Source organism: Sceloporus occidentalis, unplaced genomic scaffold (assembly GCF_023333645.1).
Source record: "Sceloporus occidentalis isolate IW3139 unplaced genomic scaffold, rSceOcc1.0.p SCAF_3, whole genome shotgun sequence".
NCBI classification, from domain to species: domain Eukaryota; kingdom Metazoa; phylum Chordata; class Lepidosauria; order Squamata; family Phrynosomatidae; genus Sceloporus; species Sceloporus occidentalis.
Window position 1 is genome coordinate 8156751 of NW_028316983.1, and position 18940 is coordinate 8175690.

At 43.3% G+C, this 18940-nt stretch overlaps 2 protein-coding genes across 2 annotated transcripts in view; one reads left to right on the top strand and one right to left on the bottom strand.

The window, feature by feature from the left end:
* LKAAEAR1 (LKAAEAR motif containing 1) overlaps positions 1–18940 on the bottom strand; it is a 324572-nt gene that overhangs the window by 241297 nt on the left and 64335 nt on the right. The gene's annotated exons all lie outside the window — the stretch shown is intronic.
* LOC149315526 (nociceptin receptor-like) overlaps positions 17315–18940 on the top strand; it is a 34461-nt gene continuing 32835 nt past the window's right edge. The window contains exons 1-2 of the mRNA XM_089513584.1: positions 17315–17439; positions 18039–18295. Of these exons, the coding sequence (XP_089369710.1) occupies positions 18075–18295 (221 nt within the window). The 5' untranslated portion in view covers positions 17315–17439; positions 18039–18074. The remainder of the gene's footprint in view (positions 17440–18038; positions 18296–18940) is intronic.

The window sequence follows — 18940 nt, forward strand, 5'->3', positions numbered from 1 at the left end:
TTTGATTCCCAAGTACTCTATGGATTGCCCTCCACTACACACCTTTGAGACTTAACTGAAAGAAAGAAATTGGCAGCATGAACTTTCGTAGACTTCTTCAGACGCAAATGCATCTGAGGAAGTAGACTGAAATCTATGAAAGCTCATACTGCCAATTTCTTTCTTTCAGTTAATTTCAAAGGTGCTACAAGATCTCTCTGTGTACTGATTCTACCGACTAACATGGCTATATCTTAGAATTCTACACCTGTGTGAAGAAATTATGCAGATTCCAGCCTCAAAAGATCTAGTGCTCCCAAGCCAGGTCTGCCAGATCTCTATATTTGGGCAAGCTATTGTGATTGTGAGTCCCTTTTAATCTCAAACTGATGTCAAAGATCGACTGGGGTGATGGAGGGCTGATCCGTCAAGTAACACTGAGTCAAATACTCCATTGCACCAGTCACTATCTTTTAGACTGGCTTACAATTTAGGGTTATTGTGAGGATGAAACAAGGAGGAGGGCTGCTCTTGAGTTTACTGGAGTAAACCTGGGACATAAATGGAGCATAAAGTCAAACGTTATTTTCTGACATACAGATTGTATCATCTTTTCCATCTGTAGTTAATTACCTGTGTATCAGGTAATGTTCAGAGATGTTGCTTTGGCCTGCTGCCACACTGCAGAATTAATGCAGTTTGACACACAGTTTTACCTGTCATGGGCCCACTCTATGAAATCTTGAGATTTGTAGTTTGTGTGGCACAAGAGCACTCTGACAGAGAAGGCTAAATATCTCACAAAACTACAAATCCCAGAATTCTATAGCATTCAGCCATGGCAGTTAAAGCAATGTTGAACCGTCTTAATTCTGCAATGTAGGTGCAGCCCCAGTTAGATAACAGGAAAAAGTGAAGGGTAAAGAGGCAGTATAACAAGTAAACTGGTGTGGTGGGACACAGACAAGGAACTGTCTTCTGTCAGTTCAGACAGAAGACAAAGGAAGCTGCAGCCATAGTGAAGGAGTTCAAACCACAGCTTTTAGCCAGCCTGCCAGCAGCCTTTTCCTGATTTTATGATCCTGTTTCTTCTCTAGAATAATTACTTGCTTGCTGTCAGTGCTGAAAAGACACAGTTTGTTTGCTTAGAAAAAAAAGGAAAAGGTAGATAGAAAGAAACCACGTCTTGATTGATTTCAGAAATTGCCAGCTCAAAAATTGCAAGCACATTTTCTTTGTGGTATTTGATATTCTACTGAGCAAGGGGAAAAATACACAAATTGGCCTCTAAAGTACAGTACACAGTTCCATCAGTTTGATAGAAGGATGAGGAGCCTCCTAAAATTTTGTTCCTTTTTCCTTTGGCTCATTGTATCTTAAAAGTAAACAGAAAGCAACTCTGGGGCCATGTGTGGCTCTCAAATAGTCCCCCCCAGAACTTACACCACACAGTGAATCAGCCCAAAGTCTAGGGTTGAGATCCTGCAACAGGTTGTATTAGTCTAAATACCCAATCCTGCATTGAGTGTCAACATTGCACAGCTAAACTCAATGCCAAATCTGCAAATGAATATACAATATACACTTGCATTCCATTCCATTCACATCCATATCTATGCTCATCATGGTGAACAAGAGCACCACATGTGCAACTCTGGTGGGCACTTGACCCAAACGTGAACATTCTGCATTGGACAAAACTGTCCAACCACTTCTTATGTGTTTTTAAAACACTAAAGGGATTCTGGTCAACGTTATGTTCCCATAGTGGCCTAGAACAGTGGTTCTTAACCTTTTCTTTACCAGGAACCCCCTTTAAGTATCTTTTGGGCCCAAACAGACAGGCCAAAAGAAAGCTGCTTCAAGTCACTTTGGAGTTATGCTGTTTAAATTATGCATGCATCCTAAGATGCCAGAAGCCGCACCAAAGCCATGCTCCGGTCCTAAGGACTGGAGCACAGCTTTGGCACAACTTCTGGCCTCTAAAGATGTGTGTGTCATTTAAACAGCATACCTCCAAAATGACCCAAAGCAGCTTTATTTTGGCCTGTCTGTTTAGGCCCTTTTGTTGCCTCAAAGCAGAAATAATCTGGTTTGACACCAATTTAACTGCCATGGCTCAATGCTATAGAATTCTGGGAACTGTAGTTTGTTGTGAAACTACAGTTCCCAGAATTCTATAGCATTGAGCCATGGCAGTTAAAGTGGTGTTGAACTGAATGTCAAACAGTGCAGATGTAGCCAGAGTCTTCTCTGTGGCTGTTCCCAGGTATTGGAACTCCTTTCCATAGAAGTTCCAGCTGGCTCCTTCCCTGCTCTCTTTCCACCCACAGGTAAATATATTATATTATTATAATTAGAAAAGAGGAAAGAGTGAAAGGCAAAAAGGCATGTCACAAACAAATAAGGTGGGACATAGATAAGGAACAGATTCAGTTCAGCCATAGTGAAGGAATTCAATCTGGATATCTTCACCAGCCTGCCAGGATCCTTTTCCAGGCTTTGCTAACTGAAATCATGATCTTGTTTCCTCTTCTCTAGCATAATTGCTTGCTTGCTGTCAATGCTGAGGACACACAGTTTATTTGATTTAAAAAAGAAAACAAAAAGGTAGATAGAAAGAAACCACATCTTTAAGAAAATTAAGTAGGCATTTGGTGACAGCAGACAGAGCTTTCAATGGAGAAGGCATATAGTGCTTTTTTATTTCGTCTTGTATTAAATGCTTTTTAATGCTGTTGTTTTCATCATGTATTAATTGTTTTTAATGCTGTTGCTTTTTAATGCGGTTACTCTGCTTTTAAATTAAGCTCGTTTAATTGTATTTTAACTTTTATATTAAGAAGTATTAATTGTCTTGTGGGTGTAAAGCACTGAATGAAGCCTTGACTTGTAATAGTAGTAGTAGTAGTAGTAATTTAATTTGACAATTCTGTACCCTTAGGCTTACAATTTAAAAAGACAGGAAACACAAGGAAAATGGATGGCTGTTGGGGAGGGGAACCATAGAATCATAGTATCATAAAGATGGATGAGACCACAAGGGCCATCCAGTCCAACCTCCTGCCATGCAGAAATCACAAAGCACCCCCAAGAGATGGCCATCCAGACTTTGTTTAAAGACCTCTAAAGAAGGAGACACCATCACACTCAGAGGGAGTGTGTTTAGGGTTGCCATATACCGCCGGGGGGCGGGACTTTCCCGGTTTGGGGCGGGTCCGCATGGTCCCGCCCCGGTTTGGCCCCGCCCCCGGGACTCCCCCCCAATGATGGATGCCAGGCAGGGAAAGGAGCCTCGCCTCAGCGAGGCTCGTTCCCTGCTTGGCCTCCTCCACTGGGGACGGAGGCGGCCTGACAGGGGAAAAGGGCTTCGCCTCGGCGAGGCCCTTTTCCCCTGCTTGCCGCCTCCTCCGCCGGCCAGGGAGGCGGCCAGGCAAGGGAAAAGGGCTTCGCCTCGGCGAGGCCCTTTTCCCCTGCCTTGCCGCCGCCTTCGCCGGCCAGGGAGGCGGCCAGGCAAGGGAAAAGGGCTTCGCCTCGGCGAGGCCCTTTTGCCCTGCTTGCCGCCTCCTCTGTCGGCCAGGGAGGCGGCCTGACAGGGGAAAAGGGCTTCGCCTCGGCGAGGCCCTTTTCCCCTGCCTTGTTGCCTCCTCCGTCGGCCAGGGATGCGGCCAGGCAAGGGAAAAGGGCTTCGCCTCGGCGAGGCCCTTTTCCCCTGCTTGCCGCCTCCTCCGTCGGCCAGGGAGCCGGCCTGACAGGGGAAAAGGGCTTCGCCTCGGCGAGGCCCTTTTCCCCTGCCTTGCCGCCTCCTCCGTCGGCCAGGGAGCCGGCCTGACAGGGGAAAAGGGCTTCGCCTCGGCGAGGCCCTTTTCCCCTGCCTTGTTGCCTCCTCCGTCGGCCAGGGAGGCGGCCTGACAGGGGAAAAGGGCTTCGCCTCGGCGAAGCCCTTTTCCCCTGCCTTGTTGCCTCCTCCGTCGGCCAGGGAGGCGGCCTGACAGGGGAAAAGGGTCTCGCCTCGGCAAAGCCCTTTTCCCCTGCCTTGTTGCCTCCTCCGCCCTCCTCTCCTCCTCCTCCTCTTCTTCCTCTTCTTCTTCCTCTTCTTCATTTTCTTCTTACTCTCCTCCTCTTCTTTTCCTCCTCTCTTCTCCTCCTCCCCCTTCTTCATCTTCTTCCTCCTCCTCTTCTTCTTCCTCTCCTCCTCCTCCTCCTCTTCTTCTTCCTCCTCTCCTCCTCCCCCTTCTTCTTCATCTTCTTCTTCTTTCCTCCTCCTCCTCCTCCTCTTCTTCTTCCTCCTCTCCTCCTCCCCCTTCTTCTTCATCTTCTTCTTTCCTCCTCCTCCTCCTCCTCGTCTTCCTCCTCCTCTTCTTCTCCTCTCCTCCTCCTCCTCCTCTTCTTCTTCATCTTCTCCCTCCTCCTCGTCTTCTCCACCTCCTCCACCTCATCCTTCCCCTGTTCCTCCCCTTTTTCTTCCTCTCTACTTCCTCTTCTTCCTCCTCCTCCTTTTCCCCTCTTCCTCCTCCTCTTCTTCCTCCTCTTCCTCCTCCTCTGCTTCTTCCACTCTTCCTCCTCTTCTGGTTTTTGGCCAGAAAGGGAAGCACATTTCTGCCATCTGTCTAGGAATAATTGCAAATGTCCTCCATTTTGATCATGCCTAAGAAACATGCATTTATATGAAAATTTTTTCAAAAATAATCAATTTTTTGCATGCCCTCCATTTTTTAAAAATGGGTCCTACATTTGATCATTTTGTCCTACATTTGTCCTACATTTGTCCCTGTTTGGAAGTCCTGACTTATGGCAACCCTAAGTGTGTTCCACTGTTGAAGAACTCTTACTGTCAGGAAGTTCTTCTGCATGTTGATTTGGAATATCTTTTTGTGTAGCTTGCATCCATTGTTCCATGTTCTAATCTCTGGAGCAGCAGAAAACAAACTTGCTACATCCTCAATGTAACACTCCTTCAAATACTTAAACAATGCTATCATATCATTCCTTAACCATCTCTTTTCCAGGCTAAACATCCCCAGCTCCTTAAGGCTTTCCTCATAAGGCATGGTTTCCAGACCCTTCAACATTTTTGGTCATCGTCCTCTGGACACTTTCCATTTTCACAACATCCTTTTTGAATTGTGGTGCCCAGAATTGGACACAGTATTCCAGATGGGGCTTGACCAAAGCAGAATGCAGTGGCACTATTATTTCTCTTGATCTAGACACTATACTTCTATTGAACCAGCCTAAAATTGCATTGGCCTTTTTAGGTGCTGCATTGCACTGTTGACTTATGTTCAATTTGTGGTCTACTTGGACTCCTAGATCCCATTCAGACTTAGTCTCATTAAGCCAGGTGTCCCCGATCCTATATCAGGGACTGCCTGAAGGAAGAGGCCCCTCCCTCCTTAACTGTCATCTCGGCCTCAGAGGGACCGATCAGGCAGACCCAGCAACATCAGGGACTGCCTGAAGGACGAGACTTCTCCCTCCTTTAACTGTCACTGTGTATTTTGTATTGTATTGCAATTTTTTACTGTACACCGCTATGATCATTGCGGAATAGCGGTCTATAAATAAAATGTATTATTATTATTATTATTATTATTATTATTATTATATCTGTGCATTTCATTTTTCTTCCCTAAGTGAAGTACTTTACTTTTCTCCATCTTGAAATTCATTTTGTTAGCTTTGGCCCAGCTTTCTAATTTTGAATTTTGATCCTATTGTCTCAGGTACTAGCAACCCCTCCTAATTTGATGTCATCTGCAAATCTAATAAGCAGGATCCCTATTTTTTTGTGGGTTTTTCGGACTATGTGGCCATGTTCTAGAAGAGTGTCTTCCTGAAGTTTCACCAACATCTGTGGCTGGCATCTTCAGAGAATGCTAACCTGGAAGAGAGTGGGTATATATATATATATATATATATATATATATATATATACTCCCTGGGTGAGGAGGAATGATTCCCATGTTAATCGGTGTATTGTTCTGTTGTTGATGGCCTCCTCAAGGTAGGAAGATATGCAAAACAGGATTAGTGTCTGCTAGTTGGTGATCATTGTTTGCTGGGAAAGCCTCTAACCCTGAGTAGTTTCTCATTTGCATTTGCTAAGTCCTGGTTTTGGTGTTCTTCAGGACTGGTAGCCAAACTTTATTTACTTTGACGGTTTCTTCTTTCCTGTTGAAGTTGTCCAAGTGTTTGTGGATTTCAGTGGCTTCCCTGTGCATCCTGACATGGTAGTGGTTGGCATGGTCCAGAATTTCAGTGTTTTGAAATAGCATTTTGTGCCTAGGATGCTCCCTATTGTTTTATCTAAAGGCCCAAAGAGACAAGCCAAAATAAAGCTGCTTTGGGTCACTTTGGAGGTATGCTGTTTAAATGACTCACACATCTTAAGAGGCCAGAAGCTGCAGCAAAGCCTCTTGGACACATCAGTACCTCCAAAGTGATCCAAAGCAGCTTTATTTTGGCCTGTCTCTTCAGGCCCTAAGTCACTGATAAAGATGTTGAATAGCACTGGGCCTGATACCAGACTAACTGGGTGATAGTTTTTGAGATCCCCCCTTTTACATTTTTATTAAACCTATTAAAACACACACATATTTCATAAAATAATTACATTCATATTAACACAATCATGTATTTAATACCTTTCTTTTGTAATTGGCTTTGATTCCGTGAGGAAAAAGCGGAATATAAATAAATCATTTATTATTATTATAACAATATAGAGCATACACATTCACAAACTTGCAACACACACATTACTAATAATCATAAGTATTGGAGCTACACATCTGGAATCGGTACAGTATTATTGCCTTCAAATCCATTTAAGTCATTATCTACTACCACTTTTACAATGTTACAAAAATCCACCAAACTGTGGCCCGGTACACACGGTGCTAAAACGCAGTGCTGGCGGCGTACTAGGGTCAAGGGACTGCACGGCAACTGCATGGTCCCTAACCTTAGTACGGTGCAGCGTTGTAACAAGGGCACCGCCTCATGTATATGGGCACAACCATTGTTACGTGGCGGACGCATAGCGTCCACATGTCACACTGCACTTGTGATGTCATGAGCACTCAGATGTCACAATGGAGGCTCAAAAAGAACCCGCTTTTTGTGGGTTATATTTCCTCTGCAGGAAAGCTGCGTGGTTTGGCAGCTGCGGCTTCCCTGCAGGGGGAAAAAAGGTGCCAGCAGGCCTCCCTTTTTGGGAGGTCTGTACCACACCAGTGATAACTTTATTGGCCAACCGAAATGCACAATATACTTGTTTCAAGCTTTTGAAGCTCCACTGGCTTCTTCATCAGGCAAGATGTTACATACCAAACAGAAGAAAAATTAGAGATGTTTGTAAGATTCCTGCATTTTGTTGTTTCTATACTTAGTTAAGATAGTTTGGGGAGGGGATCTTTAGCAGGCTGGCCCCTCCTCCTCTGTCCATGTGGCAATTTGGCAAAGTCCAGGAAATTTAAAGTCAATTTGCATATCAACAAGAACTTTTCTTTTTCAAACTGAATGTAGCTCCATTCCTGTGAGGCCACAGGTCTCTTTGTAGGCAGAGGACAATGGATTCCTCAAGAAGTCTCCATGTTTTTGAATCAGGAACATTTTCATAGAATCAGAGAAACAAGTCATGCCAGACAAATCTTATCTCTTTTTTTTTTGATAAAATTACCAGCTTGGTAGATGAAGGGAATGCTGTGGATATAGTATATCTTGATTTCAGTAAGGCCTTTGACAAAATTCCCCATGACATTCTCGCAAACACGCTTGTAAAATGTGGGCTAGACAAGGCAACTGTTACATGGATTTGTAATTGGTTGACTGGTCGAACCCAAAGGGTGCTTGATAATGGTTCCTTTTCATCCTGGAGAGAAGTGACCAGTGGGGTCCCACAGGACTCTGTCCTGGGCCAAGTGCTTTTCAGCATCTTTATCAATGACTTGGATGACAGAGTTGGGGGCATACTCATCAAATTTGCAGATGACACCAAATTTGGAGGAGTAGCTAAAACTCCAGAGGGCAGGACCAAAATTCAAAATGACCTGCACAAACTAGAAAGCTGGGCCAAAGCTAACAAAATGAAACCCAACACGGAGAAATGTAAGGTACTGCACTTTGGGTGGAAAAATGAAATGCACAGATACAGGATGGGGGACACCTGGCTGAATGAGACTACATGTGAAAGGGATCTAGGAGTCCAAGTAGACCAAGTTGAACTTGAGTCAACAGTGCGATGTGGCAGCTAAAAAGGCCAATGCACTTTTAGGCTGCTTCAATAAAAGTACAGTCAGCCCTCCTTGTAGACGGGCTTACCTTCTGCGGCTTTGAGCTCATGCAGAAGACAAGCCCAGGCAGAAATAATGGGGTGCGTTATCGGGCTTTGTGCCCCATGCGCCGTTGTGAGCACATGCCCCATTATTTCCCATACATGGAGTGTGTGTGTCCGGAACAGATCCATCGTGTATGGGGAGGGCAGACTGTATAGTGTCTAGATCAGGGGTAGGCAACCTGCGGCCCACGGGCCGGATGTGGCCCGGCAAGGCCTTGGGACCAGCCCCAGCCCAGTCCTGCTGCCGATTGCCGCTGGGGCCTTTGGCCTCTCGCGCGCAGGGGCAAGGGGGGCAATTGTCTATAAACGCCTCAGAAGCATGCATTTATATTAACATTTTTTAAAAAATCAGCAATTTTTTTTGCGTGTCCTCCACTTTTTAAAAAAAAAGTGTCCACCATTTGAAAATGTTGTCCTACATTTGTCCCGGTTTATTTATTTATTTAATTTTTAAAAATTATTTAATTATTTATTTTTTGGCTTCGGCCCCCCAGTTGTCTGAGGGACAGCAACCCGGCCCCCGGCTCAAAACGGTTGCCTACTCCTGGTCTAGATCAAGGGAAGTTATAGTGCCACTCTATTCTGCCTTGGTCAGGCCCCATCTGGAATATTGTGTCCAGTTCTGGGCACCACAGTTCAAAAAGGATGTTGAGAAATTGAAATGTGTCCAAAGGAGAGCAGCTAAAATGTTGAAGGGTCTGGAAACCATACCCTTGTGGTCTCTTCTAACTCTATGGTTCTGTTATTCTATGATTCTATGATTCTATAGAATCGTAGGGTTGGAAGAGACCACAAGGGCCATTCAGTTCAACCCCCTGTTTGATAGGTGTAGAGGTAAAACATGCCAATCCAGTCAAAATTTGAGAAGAAAAAAAATTGTTTTACATTCATTGAAGGTCCCAGTCAACTGGCTTATTCTTCAGGGTTCCCCTGTTGCAGCTAAAATGAGCTATCTCTCAGTTCAGAAAACATGCAGGGGTAGCTGTGTTGGCCATTACCAATGTCTCTAATTTTTCTCCTGTTTGTATGTAACATCTTGCCTGATGAAGAAGCCAATGGAGCTTCAAAAGCTTGTTGTTCTTGTCTATTGCCCTCGAGTCGATCTCAACCCATGGTCAACCTGCTGGTGAGACATCTCCAAGACCCTCTGTCCTCCACTGCTCTGCTCAACTCCTGCAAACTAATACTCATGATCTCTTTAATAGAGTCCATCCATCTTGCATCTGGCATTCCTCTCTTTCTATTTTCCTCTACCTTTCCTAACATTACAGTTTTTTCCCAGTGATTCATGCCTTCTCATGATGTGTCCAGCGTACGACAACCTGAGTTTTGCCATTTTGGCTTCTAGGGAGATTTCTGGCCTGATCTGCTCCAGGACCCATTTGTCTGTCTTTTTGCTGTCAATGGAATCCTTAGCACTCTTCACCAGCAGCACATTTCAAATGAGTTGATTTTCCTCCTATCCTCCTTCTTAACTGTCCAGCTCTCACATCCATACATGGCAATAGAGAATACAATGGCTTGTACAATTCTAACTTTTGTGCTCAGTTGTATATCCTTGCCTTTTAGGATCTTATCTAGTTCTTTCATAGCTGTCCTTCCCATTCTTAATCTTCTGATTTCCTTGTTGCAGTCTCCATTTCTATCAATGTTTGATTGCAGGTATGAGAATTCTTTTACTATTTCTATTTCTTTGTTGTCTAATTCAATTTTGTGTAGGCTCTCTGTGGTCATTATTTTTGTTTTCTTTCTGTTCAACAATAGGCCTATGTTTGCACTTTGTTCTTTGAACTTTCTTAGTAGTTGTTCCAGGGCTTTGAGGTTTCCTGCTAGTATTATGGTGTCATCTGCATATCTCAGATTGTTGATATTCCTTCTTCCTATTTTCACTCCTCCGTCTTCTGTGTCCAAGCCTGCTTTTCTTACAATATGTTCTGCATATAAGTTAAACAAGTAGAGTGATAAGATGCAGCCTTGTTTGACTCCTTTGCCAATTGGGAAACATTCTGTTTCTCCATGTTCTGTTCTGACAATAGCCTCTTGTCCTGAGTACAGATTCCTCATCAAGAATATCAAATGTGTCGGCACTCCCATGTCTGTTAAGAGTGCTTCATAGCCTTTCATGATCTGTGCAGTCAAAGGGATTGCTATAGTCTATAAAACACATGCTGATTTTCTTTTGGAACTTCCTGGTGCACTCCATTGTCTGCCATAAGTTTGCAATGTGGTCCCTCGTGCCACTTCCTTTCTTGAACCCTGCTTGGACCTCTGGAATTTCTCTCTCCATGTATGGTTGGAGTCTATGTTGTAGAATTCTGAGCATAATTTTGCTTGCATGGTGCATAGTGCTATGGTTCTATAGTTGCTGCAATCTTTTATGTCTCCTTTTTTGTGGATGAGGATGTATATCAATCATTTCCAGTCTGTCGGCCATCATTTTGTTTTCAATATTTGTTGACATATGTTAGTTAGCACTATAGTTGACTCTGTCAATGTGGATTGCAGCAGCTCAGTTGGAATATCATCAGTTCCTGATGACTTGTTTTTTTGCCATTTCTCATATTGCAGCTTCTACCTCATTTTTTAGAATTTGGGGTTCATTCCATGTGTCTTTAATTCTATCATCTCTTTTATATAGCTCTTCTGTGTATTGTATCCATCGTCTTTTTATTCCTTCCTGGTCTTGAATTGTACTATTTTTATTGCCATAGAGCATCCCAGTCCTTGGTTTGAACGTTCCTTTCATTGCAACAAGTATATTGTGATTGCAACAAGTATATTGTGCATTTTGGTTGGCCAATAAAGGTATCACTGTTTGGTGAGTTTTTGTTTGAATTTGCTAAATGGCCAACACAGTTACCCCTGCATTTTTTTTAATGTTGTTAGTTCTTGAATGGATGCATGAGTGGATGTCTTGTGTGAACAGTGATTTCCTTTGACTATAAATAAAATTATGTTGGACTTGAATGCAGGAGTCTTGTTTCTCTGAACTGTTATACACAGGCTTTATTTGCCTGAACTCTCTCAGCTGCTGTCATTTGAGCTAATAACTCCCCCCCCCCCCCCATATTTGAATATTAATTATGGGTGCATGCTTGGGACTCTTGTGTTTTGGGTTACTCAAACATGGACTTCAAATTTTCTTTCCATTATTTTTCCTAATTTTCTAAGTAGATTTCTTGGCCAATATATTGAGTCCATTTAATTGTTCATTATTTTACTACTTCTTTTTCGATATCTATCTTCAAGAATAAGCTATATAAATTTGTGATAGTATGATTTGCCTTTTTAAAAACTATTATGTCATCCAACTCTGCATTTCTTTTTCAAATTCCTTCCAATTTAGCAATAGCTATTATTCATATAATGGCTGTAGAAGCAGAGTCTCACTTGTCTGCAGCCACGGCACATACAGTGGCCCATTTTTGGATGCTGCATAACTGTTTGTTAGTGTTGTCAATATACCAAATGATTCACTGCAATTGTGGAGAAAGCATTGCTCACTTCCCATGGCACAATGGGGCAACATGAAAGCACACTGAAGAATCACTCAGTTACAGAACATCAGCATTCAGAAGGATGGTGTAGTTCAGTGATCACTTAAGTATGCATGTTGCAATTTACACTGTGAAAGTATGATGTATGATTTCAACCAGCTCATCTCTCTCTCTCTCTCTGTGTGTATAAAATAATGAAAAAAACCAAGTAACAGTACTGTTTTGAGATAAATCAGAAGGCTACTATAAAATTGAAAGTTAATTTAATAAAAGTTATCATAATTGGCCAGTATTTTATATCAGATACTTAGTTGAGTATAGAATTTAGAGACAAAGTCCCCTTTCACACTGGCGCTTTTGCTCTGGGTAGATCTGGGCAGATCCGATAATCCCAATACCGAATCTGTCTGGTTTGATGTTCCCATTACCTTTGCCCTGATCGAACCTCCCTGGTGCAATTTACTCTGCTGATGTTCACGCTTCACAAAGTAGTGATTTAAGATGAAGCCTTCTTGTTGTCAATCAAATGATTTGCATATTCACTTCCGCTGTCATCAGTGGTGACGTGTCATGCATCCATTCACCAATGGCATGGGTGCTTTCCCCCCTCCTTTTAAAAAAGTGGCAACATTTGCATATTCTGTCACCTTGTCAAATAAAAAAAAAAAGCAGGGTGAACAGAAGTCCTCCATTCCAGTTTTATGCCCATGTTACTTTATGCCCACTTTCTTTAGTTTTTCCCTCCCTCTTTTCTCCCCTCATGCTCTCCTCAGCCCACTCCCCACTCTTAGGTATCCAGGGCTCCCTTCTCCCCCCTGCCACCCTCCCTCTTTGCCCCCTTCAATCCTACTGCGGCCCTCCAATGAAAGTGGGAAAGGGATCTGCATCGAGCCTTGCTGAGGGAGGTGAAGGGGAGAGAGGGGGAGGAAGAGAAGAGAAGGGGGAGGCCAGGGAGTGGCTCCCAGTCCCCACCAAACAGTTCCCAAAGGAAAGAGGGGAGGCTGAGGAGGAGGAGGGGGCAGGAAAGCAGAAGCGGGGGTCCCAGCTACCTAGCGACATGAGAGCAAAAAGTAAAGTGGTGGGGGCAAGCAAGCAAAAGGGAAACATACGTAGCACATGGATTCACACATTTTATAAATTTGCCAAATTTGAAAGGGAAACATATGTAGCACAAGCATTCACACATTCTGTCAATTTGCCATATTTGAAAGGGAACAAGCATTCACATAATCTGTCACAAATAATAAATTAAAACAAGGCTACTTGCAAAGCGACTGGTGCGAGAGGGGAGGCATGTTCTGCCCACTGCCCACCCTCTGACCTTTATCCCTCCCCCTGAATGACCCAATCATGACCAGAGACAAGTTCACATTTGCCGGCACCATCAAAGAACCAGGTTTTCCAAAAACAAATGGGAAAAAACCCTGCTTTTGGAAAACCTGTGCCAAGGGGGATTTGCCCTGGTTTGCGTGTGCAAAACCCTGATCCAGGGTGCAAAAACTGGTGCCAGTGGGAACCCTGCCTGCAGGACAGCACTTTTTGCCCATCTGTACCAGGCCTAGGACTTTTTAAAAGCAGCTGAGAAACTGGGATGACAGAGTTTTAATCAGAGTACTTCCTACCAAGATGAGACAGCTGAAAGATATGACATGAGCCTGGACAGGTCTTGAGATCCTCAGGAGAGGTTCTTCTTTCATTATCATCTCTTTCACAGACACAATAGGGCTTTTTCAGTGGCTGTGTCTCTCTCTAGAGAGGCTAAAATGCATCCCTCCTTGTTTTCATCAGGCAAAGACTTTTTTATTCTGACAGGCTAGAATGGAAGGTTTCTAAAGAAAGGGCTTTTAAGAGGCTGCTGTAGACTTTTAATTATACTCTTTCTAAACACATATTTTAAACATTTTTAGTTGTAGGTTTAAAACTTCTTTAAGTGTTGTTAATAGTTTAATCAATGTTGATTTTTCTGAAGAATCCATAAGACACAGCCATAGCAATTAAACTGGAATAATAATATCTTTATATTTTCCTGCTCTCCAGAATGGATTGAGGTGGGATTACAACCCATAAAATACATACAATAACACATAAATAAAATACAATAAAAATAATTACATTAAAACTAACTCATCACCATACAGCAATACAGCATAGTACTACAACTGTGTCTCAAGAAAGGGCCCCTAAACTCACCTAATTCCAGAAGCTAGTTAGAGTTTTGCCTGGTCAGCACTTGGGTGGGAGACCACTAGAGAATCTTCAGGGTTCTATAGATAGAGCTAGGAAAAAGAAATCATCTAACAAGCCACTTCTGGTCAGAGTTGACAATATGTGTAAAATGAACCAAAGGGCTGACTCAGTATAATGCTGTTTCTTGGGTTTATATCAATAACTGGTCTCAGGGTGGTAGCACTGAATGCAGCTTCTGGTGTTATAGAAAACAACTGATGTGAAGGTACCAGCAGATTAGAGCTAGCATAGTGTAGTGATCTGAGTGGTTTGATTAAGATTCTGGGAGATGACAGTTCAAATACCTGCTCAGCTATAGAAACCCAATAAGTAACCTTAAACAAGTGCCACTTAGACTTAGAGGAAAGTCTCTTGGCCAAGAAAATCCTGGGACAGAGTCACCATAAGACAGAGTTGACCTCAAGGCAGCAGCATTAAGAGCAGCACTGGCAGCATAGTGACAGCCTCCCTACAAAGGAGTTATGAAATCAGAAACTGAATTTAACAATCTCATAACTGCTGAGGATTCACATTTACATCTGTTAATGACCAAATCTGAACCCTAAAAAACTTCATCCTGGCAGCATCCAAACCAGAGTTACTGACACACTGCATATTGAGGTTCTGGGAAATGACACCTATAGCTCTCTTCCAGTAATGGGGTGCATTGAGAAAAGCAGGTGTAGCAGGACCCTGAGGGCTGTCTCCAAATGCCTGCTCTTGAAGTGCAATTGGGAGAGTGTGCAAATGACATTTCCCAGTGCCCCAGTAGGCAGCACCTCAGAAACCCATAAGCACCACTTAGCTGAAAGGAAAGCACTTCACCAGCATCATCCCCACCAGCTTGCCATAACAAGGTGTTTCATACTGGAAAAACATCTGCGTAAGCTGCTCTGTTGGGGCATGCATGTACTTCTCTTGGTTTGAAGTGTACATGTCTGTGCAGCAGACACCCATGAAATAATCAAGATATGGTTGGCACATAAGAGTCTGTGCACAGTCCATTAGATCTAGAGTGGTCCTGCTTTTAAGATTGAAACCATAGCCCTAGAATGTTTAAATTTCACTCCCAGAATCTCTTGATATGGATGTGAACAACTCTTTTCAGACACCCTAGAAAGATGTGACCAGTGTGTGCAGAGAGCCATAGATGGGCCACTGTTCTGACATAGTATAAGGTAGCATTTGGATCTGTTACACTTTGCACTTCATCTCCCATGATTCCCCTCCCAGTATGGCTACCTCACATGATAGCTTGGGTTCTGGGAGATCTAGTTGTAGAACTTTTACCATGTTCTGATATAAGGCTACAGAACTGAGGCTCTTTAATACTAAGCAAATAAAACACTTTGATTAACTTTTAACTCCCATGGTTCTGTCCTGCGGAATCCTAGCATTTGTACTTTAGGGGAAATTCTGAGAATTTGGAGCCAGAGTGCTCTAAATGCTGCTTATGGGTGCTCTGGTGCTCTAGTGCTCCACCACACTACAAACCCCAGAATTCCATAGAATAAAGTCATAGCAATTAAAGTAGAATCATAACTCCGTAGTATGAAAAGAGCTGTGGGACCAGAAAATTTGAGTTGGCATGGTCCAGTTATTAATGAAACTAGTGGGGAATAATAATATGTATTTAAGTTATGACCATGCAACATAATCAGCTCCACAACCAGTTAATAAATAACACGTGAGACTGATGACCCATTTGTCTTTACTTGAGGAGAAAAGGTTACTGAGGCAGCTGACATGGAATACCCTTCATCCCACCCGCCACTCTCCACTCCCATGGCTATGGGTTTTATTTCCTACATTATTTAATGGCCATACACTCCGCAAGCTATCATTTACATTTCATCACTGTTTTAGCTTGGCCAGATGAGTGGTTCTTCCAACACATCTGCTGAAACACCAGGGATTTAGCAGAAACAAGAGTGTCTTCTATAGGTCCTTCCAAGCATTGCGATTCCACTTTAACTGCTGTAGCTAGCAACACCCTGTAGAATCCTGGGATTTGTAGTTTTGTGAGGCACTAGAGCTCTCTGGCTGAGAATTCTAGATCACAGGGTTTCATAGGGTATTGCTATGGCAGTTGAAGTGGCATGATAGGTTGATGAATCCACTCTGTTTTTAGCTTATGCAATGGGACTTTGGTATCCAAGGTTTGGTTCTAGGATTCCTCATGGATACTGAAATGCATGGATGTTCAAGTCCCATTAAATACAATGGGAGGTAAAATGGGCACCCTTTTATAAAATGGCAAAATCAAGATTTGATTTTTGGAGTTGATATATTTTTTGAATATTTTCAAGCCGTGGGCGCTTGAATTTATGGATGAAGAATCCATGGATGATCTGTGTGATGCTAAACCTATTTTGTGGATAGGGATCAGCACCTTGGAGGAAGAGTGTCTTTAAAGTTCAGGTAATATCTCAGAATATATTCACTCTCCTAGTGACATAGAAGCCACCACCAGTTCGCTCTGCATTGAAGCCACGTTACGGTTGTGTTTTAAAACAAGAAGACATCATGCCAATTTCAGCCCATATTCTTGTTATTGAACAGTTCAGGGAACAAGTCTAGACAGTTCTGGCTTGAAAATCTGTGGCTTCCTGAAACATAGAGGCACTGATATGCTGCAAAACAGTAGTGTGTGTTGGTGTGTATGGCACAGTTGCAAGTGTTGCAGTGTCTGGCTAGTCAATAGGAGATTACATCTTCTCTCCAATGCCTCTCCCTACTAAATTCTTCCCCAACTTTGCTGTGTGGTGCAAACTGTTGGTAAGGTGATGTCATCACCACTCCACTTCTCAAAGGACCCAGGGCATAGAAACCAAGTGGTAGGAGGGGAAGAGAGCAATAGAAAAGGCTCCCCCCATCACCACAATATCTCAATTCCTTCCTTCCCTTTCCCCACAGGTGTTTGATGCTTCAAAGAAATTGAGCTGGCTTGTTATGGCAATCCAAACTGTCTACCTTGGAAGCGCATTGGAAGTTTGCATTTGACTGGTTTTTCTTTTGATGTCTAGCAAGCTCAGCTTCATTCTGCATTGTCCCCTCCTCCACTCCCACTTAGGTTAACAGTGTACGTGTGTTGTGTGTGTGTATGTATGCAGTGTGTATATGCCTCTTCTCGGCATACCCCCACCCTCTTTCTCCCCTGCAAGTTGGATTTTTCTTCCGCATCACATCCAAATCTCTGCTGAAGCATTGGCTCCTCAGAGCCAGAGGAATAGCAGCCAGAGACTGAGAGGGAGAGGGTGAGCGAGAGAGAGAGAACACTCTCCTTTTGGTGTGCTTTGTCTTGGTCGGTTCTTGGCTGCTGAACATCATGCACTGCTGAAAAGACCATAAGAGGGATCAAAGATCTGCAATCTCCAGCAAGAAGCATACAACCAGGTAAGGATGAGGCTGGCACATCCTTTTAAGTTTACCCTGGGTTCCTTTATCTGTGTGGGGGGAGACCAGACTGACTGCAGTCTTAGCAGGAAATGCATGATTCTTTCCAAAGAAGAATGGCTATTAATAACCCCTCTCACTCCCCTCTCTGTGCACACACCTCTCTCGATCCTGCATGGTAGCCTAATTCACCTGCATTTACAAAGGTCTCTTTGCAACAGAAAGCAAGATGGGTGATAGATATTAGAGACATGCACAGAAGGGAAAGGGTCTTAATAATGAACCTGTTCGGCAGGGATGCCAACCACCCGGATATATTTGCAATCTCATTCTTTGTGCAAAGGGGCGTGCAAATGACTGCATTATGCCCAGCTTGCAAATATCTTCAGGAAAATCTTAACCAATCCAAGCCTGTCCTTCTTGCCTATCTTTTTTGAAGTGGACAGAGAAAATGTGAGTTCTGATTTGCAAGCATGCATGTTAATATTGTGTGGGTGTTGCATGCCTTTTCTCAAACCTTGTCCCCTGTGTGTAACTGTGCCAGAAAACTAGGTTATCCTAATTAACTCTCTATCCTCTCCTCTCCCTTGCAACTCCAGACTGAGCCTGGTTACCCCAGTCTTGCTGCAATCAGGATGGATCCGCTCTTTCACACCCAAGCTGGAGACCTCCTTTACATGCGGAAACTGGTCAATGACTCATCCCTGTGGAACCTCAGTTTGGGCGACTGGTTCCACAATGGGACAACAGATGGCTTCTTGCCCATGGGCATCAAGGTCACCATTGTGATCGTCTACTCCATCGTATGCATCGTAGGGCTGGTGGGCAACTGTTCCGTCATGTATGTGATCATCAGGTAAGCTAACGTTGGAATGGCAAACTCCAGGATGAGCCATCTTGGGCTGCAGCTACACTACAGAATTAATGCAGTTTGGCACCACTGCTATATGGAATGCTATGGAATTCTGGGATTTGTAGTTTTGTGAGATAATTACCTTTCTCACAAAAAGCTACAGAACCCAGGATTCCATAGGATGGAGCCATGACCGTTAAAGTCAAACTGCATTAATCTTAAAATGTGGCAGCAGCCTTGGACAGTGGCAAAAGGTTGCACTGAATGTGGAAAGTATCCAGTTGAGTGAGAGCACATTCTGACTGAGATTTGCAGATCTCCTCTCAAGAATCAGCACACAGCTGGTGCTCAAGAAGTAACAACAAAGATCAGGGTGCCTCTGAGCATGTGATTAGTTCTTTTCTCCAATTAATTAGCAGTCAGTCACAAGAAGCTATCTAAAGTGATCAATCCTATTTCTCCAAAAGAGTTGTCACTTTGGAGAACAACTTTAAAAGTCAGAAAAAGAACTCAGATTGCCTCTTCCGCTCTATAGATATCACAGCCATAGACCTCCCCTGATTTCAGAGAGAAAGGAGGAAGAATTTTTAGTGTGGTAATAGAATCACAGAATCATAGAGTTGGAAGAGACCACAAGGGCCATCCAGT